General features: G+C 39.6%; 1 protein-coding gene across 1 annotated transcript in view; it reads right to left on the bottom strand.

Moving 5' to 3' along the window:
* LOC138023646 (ATP-binding cassette sub-family F member 1-like) overlaps positions 1-18,759 on the bottom strand; it is a 40,065-nt gene that overhangs the window by 14,687 nt on the left and 6,619 nt on the right. Inside the window, exons 4-14 of the mRNA XM_068870692.1 lie at positions 12,981-13,081; positions 12,244-12,329; positions 10,388-10,464; positions 7,773-7,835; positions 7,217-7,282; positions 7,040-7,122; positions 6,493-6,576; positions 5,475-5,563; positions 4,856-4,891; positions 3,324-3,385; positions 1,621-1,671 (exon numbers count right to left, since the gene is read on the bottom strand). Of these exons, the coding sequence (XP_068726793.1) occupies positions 1,621-1,671; positions 3,324-3,385; positions 4,856-4,891; positions 5,475-5,563; positions 6,493-6,576; positions 7,040-7,122; positions 7,217-7,282; positions 7,773-7,835; positions 10,388-10,464; positions 12,244-12,329; positions 12,981-13,081 (798 nt within the window). The remainder of the gene's footprint in view (positions 1-1,620; positions 1,672-3,323; positions 3,386-4,855; positions 4,892-5,474; positions 5,564-6,492; positions 6,577-7,039; positions 7,123-7,216; positions 7,283-7,772; positions 7,836-10,387; positions 10,465-12,243; positions 12,330-12,980; positions 13,082-18,759) is intronic.

The following is an 18,759-nucleotide window of genomic DNA, read 5'->3' on the forward strand; positions in this document are numbered from 1 at the left end:
TGTTGAAGAACTTAGGAAAGTTGTACAGTATGGGGCCCAGTTCTCGGCCACAAAAAACGTAAACTTGTATTTCTTACCTTGGAATAGCCGTAAGGACTTGAAATTTCAAAGACACCTAGCTTCAGCATTCAGTTTACACATGTAAAGCTATCGACTGCTCAACGCTGTTTTCTCCCGAGTAATAACGAAAATGGAGGCTTCGTTCATGGGCCCAGTTATCGGCCAGCGAGCCCAGTTCTCGGCCACAAAAGAGTGCGCTTGATTCCTCGGAATAAACAACGTTTTATCACCAATTTTTGTTGTTAAGTCACTAATAAGGCTTGTGTTTGATATTTCGACCACAAAGTATCCTTAACGAGCTTTGTTTCATGTTAGAAAAGGACGTTTTTGGCACACCTAGTTTTTCTCGTAAATACATTGGCAAGCGAGGCTAAAAAAGAGTTGGGTATTTCAAAACGGGGTCCGGTAAGTCAAAACTCATAATTTTAATTTATAGCTACTGACGGAACATGCCACCCCGTTACAGCTTTACTTTTACAAATGATTTGACAAGAAAACTCCATACAAAACTATGAGCACTATTTAGTGTTGTCTACGGCCAGCAGGGTGGCCGAGAATAGGCAAATACGCAGAAGTACTAAGGAAATATTGAGGGGTGAATTTAGGTAAAGAATAAAATAGGCCAGGAAAAGTTTATATTTAACAGAAAGCTTTATCACTCTACGTTCATTATGCCAAGAATTGGCTCATTTGGGCCTCCTATACTGATAAAATACAAACTTGAATTAGACCATGTAATTCGAGTAGCCGTAAACAAACACGTTTTCGTGGAAATCAAATTCACCTACCTTCGTGTCACCTCGATTTGCTCACAGTATATAGTAGCTGTAAACTCAAAACTCGGCAGGACGAAAGACAAGGAATAAAGCTACCTTTAGAAGCAATTGCTTTTTATTCAGATTCATTTGCGGCGCTAAAAATAAGCATTGAACAAAAAGTGGCCGAGAACTGGGCCGCTTACTGTACATGTATGCATCCTTTACTGTAGTGCATAATACATGTATGCATGGATTAACCATAATGATTTGAAGTAATATTTCCCTCCAGTATTAATTATGAAAAAGACAAAATAATAATTTTTTGGTTTCCACATGATGCCACAGCAGCCATGTTTGTGCCCTTAAACAAGCAAAATGGTGGCATTGTGTCTGTCTTAAGTTAATCCCGCTGGAATTGAACTCTATTCTTCTCGAAAGTCCCGAAAACTTTTCGGGCCCGCAAAGCCATTTGTGAAACTGGCAACCGCTTGATTTGGAAAGCCGATCTTTTGAAATGTTTTTAAGGTAACAAAAAGCAAAATGACATTGAAGTTTGACGACTTAAATCCTCTCCATTCTTGAGATACAGAGGGAATTGTGCCACCCGAAAATGGCCCGTTGAGTTTCGGGACTTTCGAGAAATGGGCCTCTGGTCACTGATGAACTGAGTGACAACTTAGAATAAAGAACAAAATAAGCTACATATTTTTTCAGGGGAAATTAACTTTTGTGTATATTTACACTGAAAGCAGTAATAATTTATGTATTCAACAGACTTGTAAAAAGTAATTAATATTTTTACCGCTTGCTTCCTTGATTGACCAGATGCTTTGAGATCCTTCAGTTGCTTTTGCTAATAAAGTAACAAAAATTAATATTACTCAAGCTCTTATACTTTATTGTTATTATAACTTATAACTCCTGGTCTTTCACCTACCATTATTGTTCAGAAATTTGCATCAATATCTTCACAACCACCTCCAAGCTCCATCTTCTCCATATATAAAAATTATCATATAACTGAATAAAGGTTTGAAAGAACCCATGTCCCTCCGTTACTAGTCGGGTGTGATAACCACTGCACCACCAGGACAACCATGCTAGCAACACAACAATCGAAGATGTGATTTACGTGATTAGGGCGTGGGCCTATATACATATATATGTTAATATTATATAACAATATTAGAAGATGGAGCTTGGAGGTCGTTGTGAAGATAAACCAAAATGCATCTGGTGCATTTGCATAAATATCCAAAATCCGGCTGGTGCATTCATATAAATAAGACCTCCAAGGTCTTTGACATATTTCACACAGTGGATTGTCAGTCAAATTCCAGTACGTAGGAAAGGGCGAGACAGCCTTTAACCTACTGTACGACTCCACAATCACAGAAACCAGATTAAGATAAGGGTTAGAAGCTGCGAGCTCACAGAACACTTTTTGCACAATCCTAGAACTCACAACTTTGACATAGACACAACAATTATGATCATTGAGCAAATTAAACAAAGTGACATGGTTATCGAAAGAAAGAAAACTCCTATGCACAAGGAAAATATTTTGGCAAGGAAGACTTCATACACTGCACCTTGCAACCGAATGGAATGAATAAAAGAATGGGCTACAGAAGAGAGACACAAGCAACCTTTATGAAGTATTGTGTACATATATAGAAATGTTTAGAAACATAAGTTATCAAGGGGGTTTTGCTCTAACCTTCGAGATGAACAAACTTTCTGACTTCACACAAGAAACTAATTAACATTTAATTGCTGAAAGACACGCTTATCACATCATAAATAATTCAAATCATCTGTAATTACTTAACACAGAGCAAAGACCCCTGATGAAGACAGAGGCCGAAGCATGTTGGGTCTAAAATCAAGTGTTTCATAGTTGAAAGACTATCCTCTAGCGTGGAAACTATATGTATTTTAATTAACCAAGTTTCAGGCTTCACAAGTTATTAACATTGCTTTTTGTGACAGTTCTGTTTCATATATAGTCACAAAGTGACCACACTCATCAGGCAACTTAGGTGAATGACTGTTAATTTCAAATGCTGCCAATGATAAACTGAAGCACGCGTGCGCAGTTACACTACTAAACTTGTGTGCCTGCTTCAGTTTATCATTGCCAGCATTTGAAATTAATAGCCGTTCACATTCTTTAAGTATCGTTACACTTACGCACGATCATATTGCTACATAACTGTAATGATGCTTAATTATCTTACTTTTCTGCAACCTATATTAATATTTTTGTTGCTACTTTTTATTTCTATTTTCATGTTCATTTTACTCTCTTTTATTTTGTTCAAACTTGACAAACTGTAATGACAACCTTCTTTTTTCTGTCGCTTCCTGCCTCGACTAGCCAATGCTATTTGCAGGAAGTGACCATTTGAATTTTTTTCTTTCTTTGTTTTGGTAGTAAATAAAATTGATCTACTCTTGTGTGCTCCTTTCCATTCTTCTGTTTATAAATTAACATAAACTTACCTGTTTATTATAAGCTTTCTCTTGTTCTTTAACCTTCTGTAGGTACATTTTCTTAAACTGCTCTGAAAGGAAATACATTAATGAAAGCAAAAAAGTCAGTTACTCATTTTCTGGATAAATGATATTAATTAGACAAGTATAATTGTACTAAAACAGTGGATAGCATTGAAGGCACGCTCTGATTGGCTACTCACACTCCGAAAATCCTTTGCTATTCAATTTTGCTATTCACCTCTGAGAAACTTGTGCATAATTTGCACCCAAAAATATTGTAATCATTGCAGGAAAAATTGAGTTCAGATAACCTTTTTGTGCTATATTATCTCACTGTTTTGGTATATACTAAAACAACTATTTACCTCTGACAGCTCTCCGCTCAACCATCAGTGACCACATATCATTTCTAAACAGTGAAAAGTTCTTCGTACACATTCCTCTCATGCCGCGTCACGAATGACACGTCACGAATTGGGGTGCTTCAAATGAGCAAGTCAAGCAAAGTTGAGCAAGTCGAAATTCAAATGGGATCGATCATTTTTTTGGGGGTGCAAACAGTTTAGTGATTTCGGTAGTAAAATGTAGAATGATGGTATTTTAAAGAGGACATAGCTTCTGAGTGGACGTAGATGTTGCTAAAAATAAACCCTTCCACACCTGAAATGGCACCCATTGATGACTAAAATTGTCTGGCGTTAGATGCACATAGAGTAAAATGTGCAAGTTTATTAATATAGAGATACTGATGAAATACTAAAATTTCCCTTTTTATAAAAGGTTGTATCTTCACTGCACACAGTGAAAATATATATTTTTAATCTTTCACATGTAAGGATATAGGTGTTGCCATGGTAACTAACATGATTAGCTGATAAGAAGTTAGCCTCCCCTTCCTTAATACTATTGTGCTGTAATATGACTCATTTTTGGCATTATCATGATCTGTTTTTCTAACTTTCATACAGAACTGTATATAGTTTCACGTTACACAGCGTGCATTTTTTAGCGGTTGATGACCACCTTTTCGCCATTTCGAAAATGAAAAAAAAACAAAGAAGTTGCATTTTTAATCTGGACAGATCATCAGTATCTATATAATAAACAGAACATGACATCTATGGCCACTTGGGGATACAAATTTTTTCCTCATTTGCTGCACTCACTCGCTCACTCATGAGAAATACTATCAGCACTTTTAAAGATAAAACTCATATCCCAATGTTATGTCCTCTACATCACTCTTACGAGGGAAACAGTTTAAAAAAAACCTAATCTCCGACTTCTTAATGTATCTATAACTGCCACAAAAAGCAGCACTCTGTGGCAAACATATTAATGGTTTCTGTGCAGCATCAGGTTCCTTTGTTACGCCACTTAAAACAAAGTTCATCATTCCTGAACTCGGTCCATTTGGTATATTTTGGATTAAAATGAAACATTTAATGTCAATAGTTTGCCTGTGCACATCAAAGCCTTTGATTTATCTCACAGTACTTTAATTACTTATTGTATTCAGTCATATACATGTACTGTACCATAATTTCCTCGGTAGTAGTACAGTTTCTGTTGATCTGTTGATCAAAAAATGACATCAGTAATTTTGCCAGAATTTAGTATCACAGTAACTATTGTTGGTTTGCACTCACTTGATGAACAGCTACATTGTATGTTTTTCAATGAAATCAAAAGAAAACACTTTTGTAACAGTACAGATTGGTCTGGGACACAAACATGGCCGCTGTTTCTTTGTTTAGGGGCACAAACATGGCAGCCGTGACGTCATGTGAAAACCAAGAATATCTCCCACTTAATATGCATGCCATGATTGTCACAGTGCACTGTATTCCACACAATGCAGCTTGCTTGACTTCGTGGTGTGCTTACATAGTAACGTCATTTGGTTACTAAAACATGTACGGTACATGTAATGAGTATCTAAACTACCACTAGGTTAAGCCTTACTACATGACTGTGTCTAGATGTTATGGCTCTTTGTTTATTTACAGTTAAAAATAATAATTATTATTATTATTGTCCTCATGCATAAACTGACATGGGAAAAAATACAGACCATAACTGACAGTACAGCAATCAAACTGGGTTAATAAGAGGTATGCTCAAAAAGCAAGTGATTCAACTTGTATGATTTCATACCTAAATGCATAATATCTGTACAGATGCTGTCCAAAAAGTATTGATCGTGAGACACAATGAGCAATGTCTTCTTCCAGTTTTGAAGGTAACTAAAATATGGTTCAAAATCAAAAGAAGTCAATATTATTGTTTTGTGTATAATTTAAAGTGTACTGTATAATTTATGAGAGATTTTTATGTTGTTATTTATAAGCAAAGTTAACTTGGAAAGGTCTGCTGGTCAGCTAGCTGGTACTGCTGTTTTGTCACTTTTGCTTGGGGTTTACCACCATTCGCTTTTGCTTTTGCCCCCATCCACCCTCTCCTGGGGACAAGAATTGGTAGGTATAAGTTCCACTTTTAAGACAGTGGACTGGTGCCGAGGGTGACCCATGGCTAGTCTAGATTACCACTGTTACCTCTTGCCAATTCGCTAGCTTTGCCAATCGCTTTATATGCTATCTGGCACCTACATGTACCATCCATTCATGTATTGACAAGTTAACTTTATTTACTCAATCAAAACATCATGCTTTTCTGAGATAAAAACAATTAGAAAAATTTCATATTGATTTTTCTTCCATGTCCTTTAGCCTTTTTCACTTCCGGTAGGGTACAAAATTGCACTAGTAAGGAGAGGATAGAAGAACTGTGACATCAAAACAAGAAAGCAGGAAATTTTAGGGATATAAATTTTGTTCTTTCATCTAATTTCATTGATGCGACCAAATACAATGCCTCTCAGAAGCAGTTTCAGCAACTTCTGAATCTAAAAAAAGAAAAATTCCGGCCCTGGAAAAAATTTGTTCTTGTTTTGACGTCACAGTTCTGATATGTCAACAGAAGTGAAAATTCCAATTTTTTTAAGGTTTAAGGAAATGGAAGGTATAATCTTTTCATCTCAGAAAACCATGATTGAGTAAATAAAAAAAAAAGTGTCATGATTGTAACCTTTAAGCCTCTACAGGTCCAATAGTTAAAAAGTGAGATGAATGAAGGAATCCTTTAGAGCAGACTGAATGTTGTAGAAGTAACTCACTTGTCTAACCAAATGACTGCATTCAGATCCAGATGGTTTGTGGGTTCATCTAACATCAGTAGTGTAGGTTCCATAAAGAGAGCTCTAGAGGATTACAAAAATTAATTACAGTTGTACAAACAATGAAGTACAGTAAACTTCCGGGATGACTTTATCCCAACATTACAGCTGACAATATTGATTCAAGAGGCTTAAAATATTAACTGGTTCATATATACCGGCTTGTATTAATAAATTTTTGTTGAGGTAATTGCACAGATTTGGCAATTTGACATCAAGAATTCGGCAAAATCGTTGCATTGACCAAATTCCCCACATTCGCCAAAATCGCCAACAAGGCTAGCAGGTATGTGTTCACATATCGGTACTTTGCATACAGCGTAGGTTTGGCGATATGACAAGTTTCGCCAAAATAATTTGTCAACATTGCCATATGCACTAAAATTGCCTAGTTGATGGAAAAATTTTGTGATTTTGTTATGTGCATTTCTGGACATAGGCGGCTAGGTGAGCGAAAGATCCAGTCATGATCAGCCAGTTGTAATACCTTGCAAGGGAAACACGCATCCTCCAGCCACCAGAAAAGTGATTGACAGGTCTCTGTTGCATTTCTGATGTGAAACCAAGACCCTAAAGGGCAAAAAGACAAAGAAAAATACAATCAGCTGAGGGAATACAATAAATTTCATTGTAAACCTGATTGAGGCATTATCACAAAACTTACCGCCAATATCCTGCGGACTCTTGATTCTGCAGATGCTGCACCTATCGCCTCTAACTCAACATACACCTAAAGTAGACATTGTGAGCAAAGTTGGTAGGAATTAACGGTACTGTCTAATCAAATTTGGAATAAAAAAGTTAGGGTAAAATAATTATAATTACTATAATAATATTGTTATTAATATTTGAATTCTCCTTCCATGCACAGCTGCAGAAGAAACTAATGAGCCTGCAGTCTTGGGAGTTTAAGGCCAAAAGACCTCCAATTTTCAGTGATTTCAATGTTGTGGACTTATTGTAGACGCATGTACATGTACTTCTGATCAGTATGTAACAAGTTTCAGATTAAAATAACAGTAAACCATACTGACAGAGGGAGGGCATGGAAATGTTTTACTCAAAAGCCTATTTTTCTTTTTCATTTTTTTCAAAGATGAGAATTAGGCAAAAGCTCGATTCTCTTTCCCATCATGATGATACAAGTTTGCAACTACAAAATAAAATCCAGAGTAATGAAATTTTCCTGATTTGGGATTGAAAAACTGTGCACTTTTTACCTCCTTCAGTTTTTCTGTTGCTTCTTCATCTCCATTTTCACTCAATGCAACCAAACGCTTTTCCTGGAGCAGACAAAATTAATGCAGAAAAATAATATTGATCATGAAAATGAACAGATTAACCAGCTGATTCAGCTGTTCGAAGATCTACCTGCAGGTCCTACATTCATCAGTAAAAGTACATGTACCGTATGTATGTCCTGACAGGCAACTTATTAGATGCACCGTGACCTGTTATGGGTGTCCTTATTAAATTACTAATTTGTTCAATTTTGTCAAATACAAAGTCATGTAACTCAACAATATGTTAAATACAGTAACACCCTCTCACGAGACAAGAGTCTTGTCTTTAGAGACAAGACTTTCGTCTCGCGAGACGGTTCGAAAAACTGTAAGTGTCTGCATGAATGTAAACTTTTCAACAGTTCACGAAGAGGCTCACACTACAAAACAGAGGACCCGAGTCTTAAGCCCGTGATACACGGTTCAACATGTGTTGAGCAACAAATGTTGCAGCTGTTCGGTCAACAAATGTTGAACAGTGTGTCATGCCATGTTGAATGTTGAAATATGCCATTCAGCAGGTTGAACGCTGTTGAACCATGTTGAACGAAAATAGAGACCAGCTCTATTCCGTTCAACAGGTCTGTGCAACAAGGCTCAACATTTGTTGAGAAACAAATGTGGCAGGATGTTGAACCGTGTATCATCGGCTTTAAAGTGTACATAATGGAAAAATGTGGCAGCTGGTGGTGGTGTATTATTGTGAAACTCTTCCATTCCAAATGGGCTTGTTCCTTGCGTGTCGACTTTCAAACTACAAATCTCCCCGTGAAATCTACATATATTACTTTGATTCAAAGTTCATGTCAAGGAGAAATGTTTCGATAAACTGCAGGATGCAAAAAGTGTTAATCGATGGATTTTCTTCACTACATAAACTTAAATCCACTGAACTGCAACAAAAATTTGTCTTTCACATTCAAGTTTATCAGGCTCCAATTGAAGAGAACACGGCAACAAAAATGATACACATTTCAGCTGTGCAACAGTGCTCCATGTAGCTTATAATTGCATAACATGAAGTTTGAGAGTAAGAGGTTAAAAAAAAAATGCTGATGACATAACTTTGTGAAAACAACTTCAACATGCATTCTATAATTGTCACTGTTTATACAGGGATTTCTTTTCAGGCTGGAGGCCAGACGGTTCGTCCAGTTGTTTACAATTTCACGTCCAGTACTTTGACGCTATAAATTTGTTGGCTACTTTTTTCACATTTTCTTCTTCTTTCTTGGTGAACTTGGGTATCTTGGAAAGCCAAGGGCAGAAGAAACACAAAACAATCATGCACAATAAATCCTTCAAACTTTATTTCATATGGCGATTCAGCGATTCTCTAGAATTTCAGAGAGATCTGTTTACAACACCACTGCAGTCAAAAACGAAACAGTAAACAATTGGCATGATTTCTTTTTCAGTTGTAAAAGTATCGTAATATTGATTCACATTTCACACTCGGCAAGAGCATAGTTTTGTCATTTAAATTTGCAAACGTTTGTGTAGCCGTCACACTTTTATGCCAATCTTGCAGAGAAACGAGACGACATTGGTAACTTAATTTTGAGTAGTACTGTACATATCACTGTTAAGTGTCACTCTTTAGTGGTAAACATCTATGTCCAGGATTGACCCTAATAACATGTAGATGTACACACAATTTTTACATCCACTACAAAGTGTCCCTTTAAATCTAAGCCTTTGCTACCTATATTTTCAACAATAAGGTAAGGGTACAGGTTAGCGTTATTTTTAGCTTAGGGTAAATGCAGCTGTTAATATTTATTTGGGGAGCAGCATTTGGGGGACACTTTGCATGGCTCTGCTTCCCGTTATTTGTCTCCCAATAGTCCCGCCCAGCAACGCAGGCGAAGCATCAGTGATTTTATATTTCCATGGTGGCTATGCAATCTTTATCGGGTTGTTTGATTTAACAATATTTTCACGCTCTACTTTCATCACAATCTCTTTTGAATTTAACCCCTTTAGTGTAGAGAAAGCATTATTTTATCTACAGTACTTTTAAAAAGGCAACTCCCTTTTCTAGTAGCTCTGGAGGTGAAATGTTTGTTGTAACCTATCCATGGTCTAAATTAGGCTTCCAGGTTTAAAAAGCCAGATATTACCCTAGCTCTAAAACTAAATGATACAGTGTACATAGGTAGTTGGCTCAGGACTTAAAAAAAACTTTGCAATGTTTATCCAGATTCAGCTTCTACTTGTTAACTTGTTAATAAGTGTGTATGAATCACAGCTAGACTGACCATGAAAATAGAGAGAAAGTACATGTACTGCCTTAAAAATAAAAACTGGACTTGGTACTGCAGCCTTAATTTGAGATAAAATCTGAAAATGACTAGAATTTTCAGTTTAGGCAGATAGCTAACTATGTACATGTACAATGTTAAAACCACTGATACCATAGATCTCACCCCAAACGTGCTTACAAACCCAGTATAAGACATTACCAAAGAAGACAGTCACAGTGTTTGCAAAGAGTACAGTACTATAAATAAGTAAGTTTGCAGGGCCGTGGCCAATCTGAAAAAACACACCTCTTCTAACAACTCAAGTCTTTTCTTATCTGCTTTTAACACCACATCAAATGCAGGTGCTTCAGTTGCCTCCACATCTGAAGATTCCATGAAAACATTGCATGTTGATAATTTACTATTAAGAAGAGACCACTTGTATTAAACTAAAGATACAAAAATATTTGAAGTATGGAAATAATGTTAAGATCTTAGATTGTGACTGATAGGAAAGTTACTTTACAAGCGGTAATTGTGAAGAAGAGCTCCCCAAAAATCCTGTCGGCCGACTGTCGGTCAACTGTCGCCCGACAGTTGACCGACAGCTCACCGACAGTGTACCGACAGCTAACCAACAGATTACCGATCGGTTAAGAAAAAGAAAAATTTTGGTAAAAACGAGCAGTTAACGTGACATTCCGTAATGGTGATGTATGACTCGACAGACTTCACCTACTTACCTATCAACTGTTATCAGTTGTTATCAGATGCGTATAGGATATATCACTTGCGTAATTTACAACACACCAGACAATCTAAGAATCGCATTGGAAGATAATTTAATCGAAAACTCTGCTAAAAACTCTGAAAACCATAAGCTACGTATCAATACATAGTTAGTAGAGGAGACAAACACTTTCCTTTAAATCGCCCTACAATGCAACGCGGCCTCCTATGTTATGTCATGTATGTATGAATGATGTTTACAATGTGGGCAAGTATCGCTAGCCAACGCTAAAACAGTGGACAAAAGCCATATTAGTAGTATAAGTGCTGTTCAAGGTATCGTTATGAACTGCCTTTAGCTCTTTTCGTGTAGTTTAGAAGCAATAGACAAGTAAAATGCTTACGATCATTTTAGTTTGTCCCGCTGACAGGTTACCGACACGTTACCGACAGGTTGCCAACAGGTCACCGACTGTCGGCCGACTGTTGGCCGACAGTCGGCCAACACTTTGGCCTCAAACATAACACAAACTGTCGGCCGACAGTTGGGCAACAGTCGGCCGACTGTTGGCCGACAGTCGGCCGACTGTTGCCCAACTGTCGGCCAACAGTCGGCCAACAGTTGGGCAACAGTCGGCCGACTGTCGGCCGGCAGTTGACCGACAGTCGGCCGACAGGTTTTTTGGGGAGCTCTTCTTCACAATTACCTTACAAGCAGTAACAGAAGTTAATTCTGAAAAATTAAGGCTTGAACGGGAAACAACCTTTACAATACCAGTACTGTGCTCTACCAAACCAGTTCAAGGTTCAATTTTTCAGGCCTTCCTCTCTTATTGTTTCAGTAACTTTTATAACGGAGATGACTTAAACCTTACCATGTTGACCTTTGTCAATACATGTATTTTCCTTTTTCAATTTAAGTTTTAGTTGACTCAGATCAACCTCTACCATTCACTGGCAAGAAACTAAATCAAACACTATTCTTGTTATTACATTGTACATGTAATAAAAGCAGCTAAGTATAAACAAGAAGAAGAAGAAGAAGAAAATGAAGAAGAAGAAGTTAGTCTAGAGTAATAATCTGGCATTAAAGCAGACAGAGACACTATAGAAAAAAACAAACCAATAAACTTATCACAAAAGTATGTGTAAATAAAAATATTGGTAAGGATGATTTCTATATTGATGTAAACTTTTATCCTTTAAGGATAATTTTTATTCATGTAGCAGTTTTGATATTTGTCAGCTGTAAGTTGAAGATGAAAGCACTAGCCTGAAGAGCACTGATTGAAATTTATCTCAAGTCAAAGATCCTTTCGCACCAAAACAACTACTGGTACTCTTGACAGAACAAAAAATGAAACAGTTTTGATGAAACTATTCCTTTGTTAACTGGGGAAAAGGAAGATGTGGCATTTATTTCAAGTTGTTACCTTGCTCACAAAGAAGAACATCTATGTTTGGAGGAATGGCAAGCTTTCTGGCAGCAATATGTGTTAAAAGGGTTGTTTTTCCCATACTAGAAGAAAGAAGCAGTCATATTGGGTCAATACAGATGGTGCAATCTTATTAATGATGTCACTTCAAACATTTGAAAGCAGCTTCTCCTTTGCAAAACAATGAAAAATACAAGTTAAATTGTAAAATACCACTGAAAATAATAACCCTAAAGAGTTACATGCTGGTCTGGACACCCAGAACCCACAGAATCAAAAACCCCTACAGCTGAGAAGCACACTTTTTTGCACTCCACAAATGATTCATAAGTGAATACTGAGCCATAGGCAAATCAAAAGGACTGCAGCTGGTGGTCAAAGAAGGACTGAAATATACAATGTATGATACATGCACATGCACCTGAACACTCCTTATAAACTGTTTGAATCAACTGTTAAAAACTACGGTATTTCACACTTTTATTCAGGGCTCCCCAATCAGTCAAGGCTAACCCATTCCACAACTCCACCATAAAGAATATTATTATCATTAATTTTTTATCATTTTGTATTTTCATTTAACTATAGAACACATTGCCTGGCATGATTAAAGAGCAAACAGATCTCTTTTTAAACAGTGGATTGTCTCAGGGGGTTTTTGACCTGGATTTAAGCTTTCAAAATTATTGTTAAACAATCACTTTTACTGCTAATTATAGCCATCTTATTCTCACCCATTAGGTCCAACTAAGCCATATCGTCTGCCAGAAGTGATATTCAGGTTTGCGTTCACAAAGAGATCTTTTCCACGGGCAGAAATACTAAACTTCTCTACCTAGGAACAAGTCAAGATATTCCACCTCTGCTAAAGCTGCTTACATGTACAGTACTGTACATAATGAATAATGCTTGAATTATAACATTTTATAACAATAATAATGGAAACTTTATTTGACCTTGAATGTTGTTGTATAAGGCAATTAACAAGTGGCTACTTGAGTAATAATAATAATTATTATAATAACAACAACAACAACAACAATAATAATAATAATAATAATAATAATACAAGTAATTTGAATGTAACATAAGTTAAATGTAAAGAAAACTAAACCATTACCAACACAGTTGGGCTAACATAGTGTCAAGAGCCAGCGTATACATAAAAAGGAGTCTCTGTCCAAAAGAAAAGCTTCAGAGAGATTGTTTTCTGCATTCTGACTACACAAAAATTGAGACAACAGATGCATATATATTCCCAAAGTTTTCAGTGACTCAAGTGATTCCAAGCATAACTTGCAGTTTGTAAATGAGAACTACCAGGAAATAATAAAATTAATCGTACATGCACTTGGAAATTGTTTCAAAGTACATCATTAGATTAGTGGCCAATCAGCTCATGTTTATGGCAAAATAATTACTTTATTTTTTCTTTACTTTGAATGATTGATATAGCACTATTACACTAATATTGATCACAGAGCCTTACAATCAATAGTATTAATAAAGTTACATGTATACATGTATGTAATTAATTAATTAACAGTCCAACAGTAAGTAAAATGATTAAAACAGTAATGTTATTAAAATATATATCTAAAGCAGAATTAATGTTACCTGACTGTGTACAATAAATATCATTATATAATAATTACGATAGTACATGCTCTCTCACTGGTCGATAGCTGTGTTCAGAATTAAGATGAGAGTATGTACATGTACACATGTTCCGTAAGGCTGTTATAGCCAGGGAATGGGTTGTGAGGCTGGGCTCTCACAACCTCTTGAAATGCTCCTAATTTGGCATGCGACTCTAAGAGGCTCTGTCAGCTAAGTCCAACTTTTGGCCTCCGCACGGCGAAACTGGCACCACCGACAGGAGTAGGAGCGAAGGGCAAAGCCACTGGCGCCTTAAAACCAGTTGGCCAGGGTAGATGGGGCTCTTAGCCTGTGAAAGCAGCCCATCTAGGGCAAGGTAAATCTTGATTTCAAACCTCCACTGCTTTGTGGCTATACCTGAACTCAGGAAGGCTTCAGGAGTAAACCTCGAGGACAAATGCGGAGTGGAGCCTCTAAGGCTGATGGCAGGTGCTCATTTCTTCCTTCCAGACCTTCTGCAATGGAACTAGCCCCAAGTTGTATTGAAGAGGGTAGTTTCTAAAGAAACTGTGTTGCTGCGTCGGTGGGGAAGTAGTATACAAAAATTTGGTTTTATCAACGGAGTTGATAACGTAAATTGGCCACCGTACAGAGATTCTAAAAGCTGACGTTTCGAGCGTTAGCCCTTCGTCAGAGCAAATCTCCAAATTCGCTCTGACGAAGGGCTAACGCTTGAAATGCCAAGTTGTATTAGTTCTTCCTTTCCCTTGGACCGAGCCAGTTACACCAAGAGGGGACATTATTGTTTGGACAGCCGAGTGTCTTCTTATCTTCCCGCCCAGGTCTTAGCACAAACTGGAGAGGGCACTCCAGCAGTGTCGCAAGACTCCCGCACAACATGTGACTAGGCAGTTTATCGGTTCTAAGCTCCGACTGACTGGCGTAAGAAGGAGCCCCGGGGGTCTTGTCCGACGGTGGGAGAAGCCCTCACAGCTTCATTGGGTGGCTACCGCGCACCTCAAGCTGGGCAGCCCCCAGCCAGTAAGGTGCCACGCGTCATTGCTTGCCTGCTCTACTGGGTGCGTAGAGCTTAGGGCAACCTCCCGACAAGCGAGCAAGTACTTACACCAAGCAGTCAAAAGCAAAAAAACTGCAAAGACTCCTGCTCTTCGAATCGCAAGCTGGAACATTCGTACCATGTGCCCTGGTCTCCGCTGACCTTCAGCTAATGGACAACTCCCGCAAGACCGCCCTCATCAAGAAGGAGCTGGCACGACTCAACATCGACGTCGCCTGCCTCCAGGAAACCCGGCTGGCCGACAGTGGGTCACTAATGAAAAGAGACTACACCTTCTTTTGGCAAGGCCTCTCCAAGGACAAGCCGAGGCAGCACGGCGTAGGTTTTGCTGTGAGGAACTCACTGATTGCCACCACAGAAACCCCCTCCGGAAGGTCATCGAGAATTCTTGCCCTTCGCATAAAAACGTTGTCAGGCTTTGTGAACATTATATCCGCCTACGCCCCAACTCTGACCTCCGCCCCAGAAGCCAAGGATCAATTTTATGAGGCTCTGCAGGAAACACTATCCACAATCCCAAGTTCCGAGGGCATTTATTTGCTAGGCGATTTCAACGCTCGCGTTGGGACCGACTGACAAGCATGGCCTGCCTGCCTTGGCCACTTTTGGCGTCGGCAGGATGAATGAGAACGGGGAAGAAATGCAGCTATTCATGGAGGCCAAGAAAGCGATGCTGGCTCACAAGCAGAACCCTTCCCCAAGCATACGCGACACCCTTTGAGCAGCTAGGAGCAAGGCCCAGCAGACTGCCCGCCGCTGTGCCAATGAGTACTGGCAGAACCTATGCCCCAAAATCCAGCTAGCAGCGACTGTGGCCACGCAAAGGGATGTATGAGGGCATCAAAACTGCCACCAGCCCTTCGAGCGTCAAAACAGCCCCACTGTGGCAAGGCACCGAGGAAGGACGGTATCCCGCTGGAGGTTTGGAAGCATGGGAAGCAAACCATCCTGCAACCCCTTCATGAGCTCCTCTGCCTGTGCTGGGAGCAAGGTAACATCCCCCAAGACATGAGAGATGCCAACGTAGTCACCCTGTACAAGAACAAGGGTGACCATAGTGATTGCAGCAACTACGGCGGCATCTCTTATCTGAGCATCATTGGCAATGTCTTTGCTTGGGTCACCTTGACCCACCTGCTGCCCAAGTCTACCCCAAGTCACGGTGTGGCTTCAGAGCCGGGAGGTCCACACTGGACATGATCTTCTCCCTTCATCAGCTGCAGGAGAAGTGTCGAAGGCAGCAGCAGCCATTGTTCCTCGCCTTTGCGGACCTCATCAAAGCTTTTGACTTGATGAGCAGAAGAGGGCTTTTCAAGATCCTCCAGTAGATTCACTGCGCTCCAAAGCTCCTGGCGATCATCACCTTCTTTCACCAGGACATGCAGAGCATAGTCTGCTTCGATGGGGCCACCTCTAATGCCTTCCCTGTCAGCAGTGGAGTAAAGCAGTGTTGTGTCCTTGCTTCAACCCTGTTCAGGATTTTCTTCTTGCTGCTGCTCCAGTATGCCTTTTTAGACTGTTCAGAAGGTGTCTACGTCCGGACAAGGTCAGACGGCAAACTCTTCAACATCGCCAGACTCAGTGCCAAAACCAAAGCTTACGTGGTGCTCATACAGGAGCTGCTGTTTGCAGACGACGATGCTTTAACATCCCACAGCGGGGAGGGTCTCCAAGATCTCGTAGACAAGCTGTCCCACACCTGCAAGGAGTTTGGGCTAACGATCAGCCTCAGGAAGATAAACATCCTGGCACAAGGTGCTGAGTTCCCCCCAGTCATCACCATTGACAAAATGGAGCTGGAGGTTGTGGACACCTTCACCTACTTGGGCTCCACGGTACGGTGTCAAGCTCGACTTTGCTTAACGCTGAGATCAGCTGCTGTCATGGCCAAACTCAAACAATGACCTGTTGGGCAAAAGACCTGTTGAGCGAAAGGACCAAGATGTCGACTCTACTTTATGGCAGTGAGTCGTGGACGACCTGTGCCAGACAAGAGCGGTGACTCAACGGATTCCACCTGCGCTGCCTTTGGTGCCTGCTGCACATCAGGTGGCAGGAGAGAGTCACCAACACCGAGGTCCTGGAGTGCGCTGGCTCACTGAGCATGCCATCACTGCTCATTCAGCGACGCCCTCTATGGCTAGGCCATGCACATGGCATGGAGCCTGACCGCCTGCCAAAAGAAATCCTTTATGGAGAACTGCAGGAGGGCGTCCATCACGTGGGTCGACCGCTGCTGCACTACAAGGATGTAATCAAGCGAGACTTACGAGTGCATGGGAGGACATTGCCAAACACCGAAATACATGGCAGCAAAGTGTCAAAGCAGGGGTTTCAAAGGCGGAAGCGAATGCTAGAGTCCAGGCTACATGCATGAGAGCAGCGAGGAAAGAACGCGCAACCTCTGCGCACGATTGCACAAGGCACGTCTGCACCACCTGCAACAGAGACTACCACTCCAGGATCAGGCTACACAGTCATAAAGATCCTGCCCAAATCCCCAGCACCAACCATCGCCTCTTCAAGATGAGGATGCCACTACTACTATGTACATGTAAACATGGGTGTGATATCACACGAATTTTGATTGGTTACAGTGTTGTCAGACATGTAGCCTGCGTAGCAAGTGTTTCTGTTGGACAGAAGAGCTTCGAAACGATTTTCCACAAACTGGCCACGCAAGTTGGGGCAAAAGACTGAGGGAACTCTTGCAAGAAGACCCCCTATTTTTGAAAAAGGCTTCCTTTTAATGGTTGACTTGACACACACGCTGATTGACGTCTTATTAACAAATTAACCAATAACAGATAACTATGTAAACACATGTTGACTTCCGTCAAAACAAACCGAGGCACTGAGGAAACACCGAGGGATCAATGCAGAATTTGCCAGTGTGCATTTTAAAGTTAAATTTGTAATGGCAGCTTCTCAGCCGGGTATGACTGTTTCTTCCGAGAATTTGTTTAAACCATCGAAAACAAAAGAAACTTACAGACAAATTCTAGCAGATATTTGCAGAGCAGTTGGAATAGAAGTTGCGAAAACAACAGCCAATTTTCAGAGCGTATAAGCAATCCGTGCACTCGTGAACTACGAAATTTAGCAACATAACTCGTACAGAGTTCGATGGGTAGTAAGGTCGTTAAATGCAAAACTCCACCAAAGTTGACCATGAAATCATTCAAGAGGTTTTAGTTTAAAACTAGCGATGATTTCAGCGCGACTTGCTGGCTATTCCTTGGTGCAGAGTGGTTGACAAAATGAATCGTACTAAATCTCCTGGAAATTACAGGAAAACCTCGCTAGTTTGATAATCCACAGTACGTTTTTGGTCAAATTATCATGAAATCGTAGATGAAATAGCAAGTACTGTAAAAGTGCTTTAAAAAATCGCATGACTGTACAAAGGAGCCGCTTTCTTCTCACAATAAGAGAAAATTTCACAGGGGAGCTGGGTAATTGTCTTCATCTTGTCTCAATCCATGATATAGGTACTCAACTTACATTAGGCAAGGTAAGCAGAGAATTTGACGAATACAGTTTATTTCCTTGATCTTCAAAGATATGGATTCTGATACATTTAGTTCACAGGCATTTTATTAATTCATCCTGCATACATATACATGTAAACTGTCTTTTGCAAGCGAACGATAAGCTTACTTCAGTCCAGTCCAAACTTTTCGTCGGCAATAAGCTCTGCCAACCTTTCCTTAAATAACAAATCTTATTATGGAAATGCTTAATTAATTGTCCATAGCGGCTTCAGCTGACGTGTAAATTAAATATTGAATTTCCCTTGATGGATATCGTCCAAGCAGTCCAGATTTTCATTCAAA

Source organism: Montipora capricornis, chromosome 2 (genome assembly GCF_036669925.1).
Source record: "Montipora capricornis isolate CH-2021 chromosome 2, ASM3666992v2, whole genome shotgun sequence".
Classification (NCBI taxonomy): Eukaryota; Metazoa; Cnidaria; class Anthozoa; order Scleractinia; family Acroporidae; genus Montipora; species Montipora capricornis.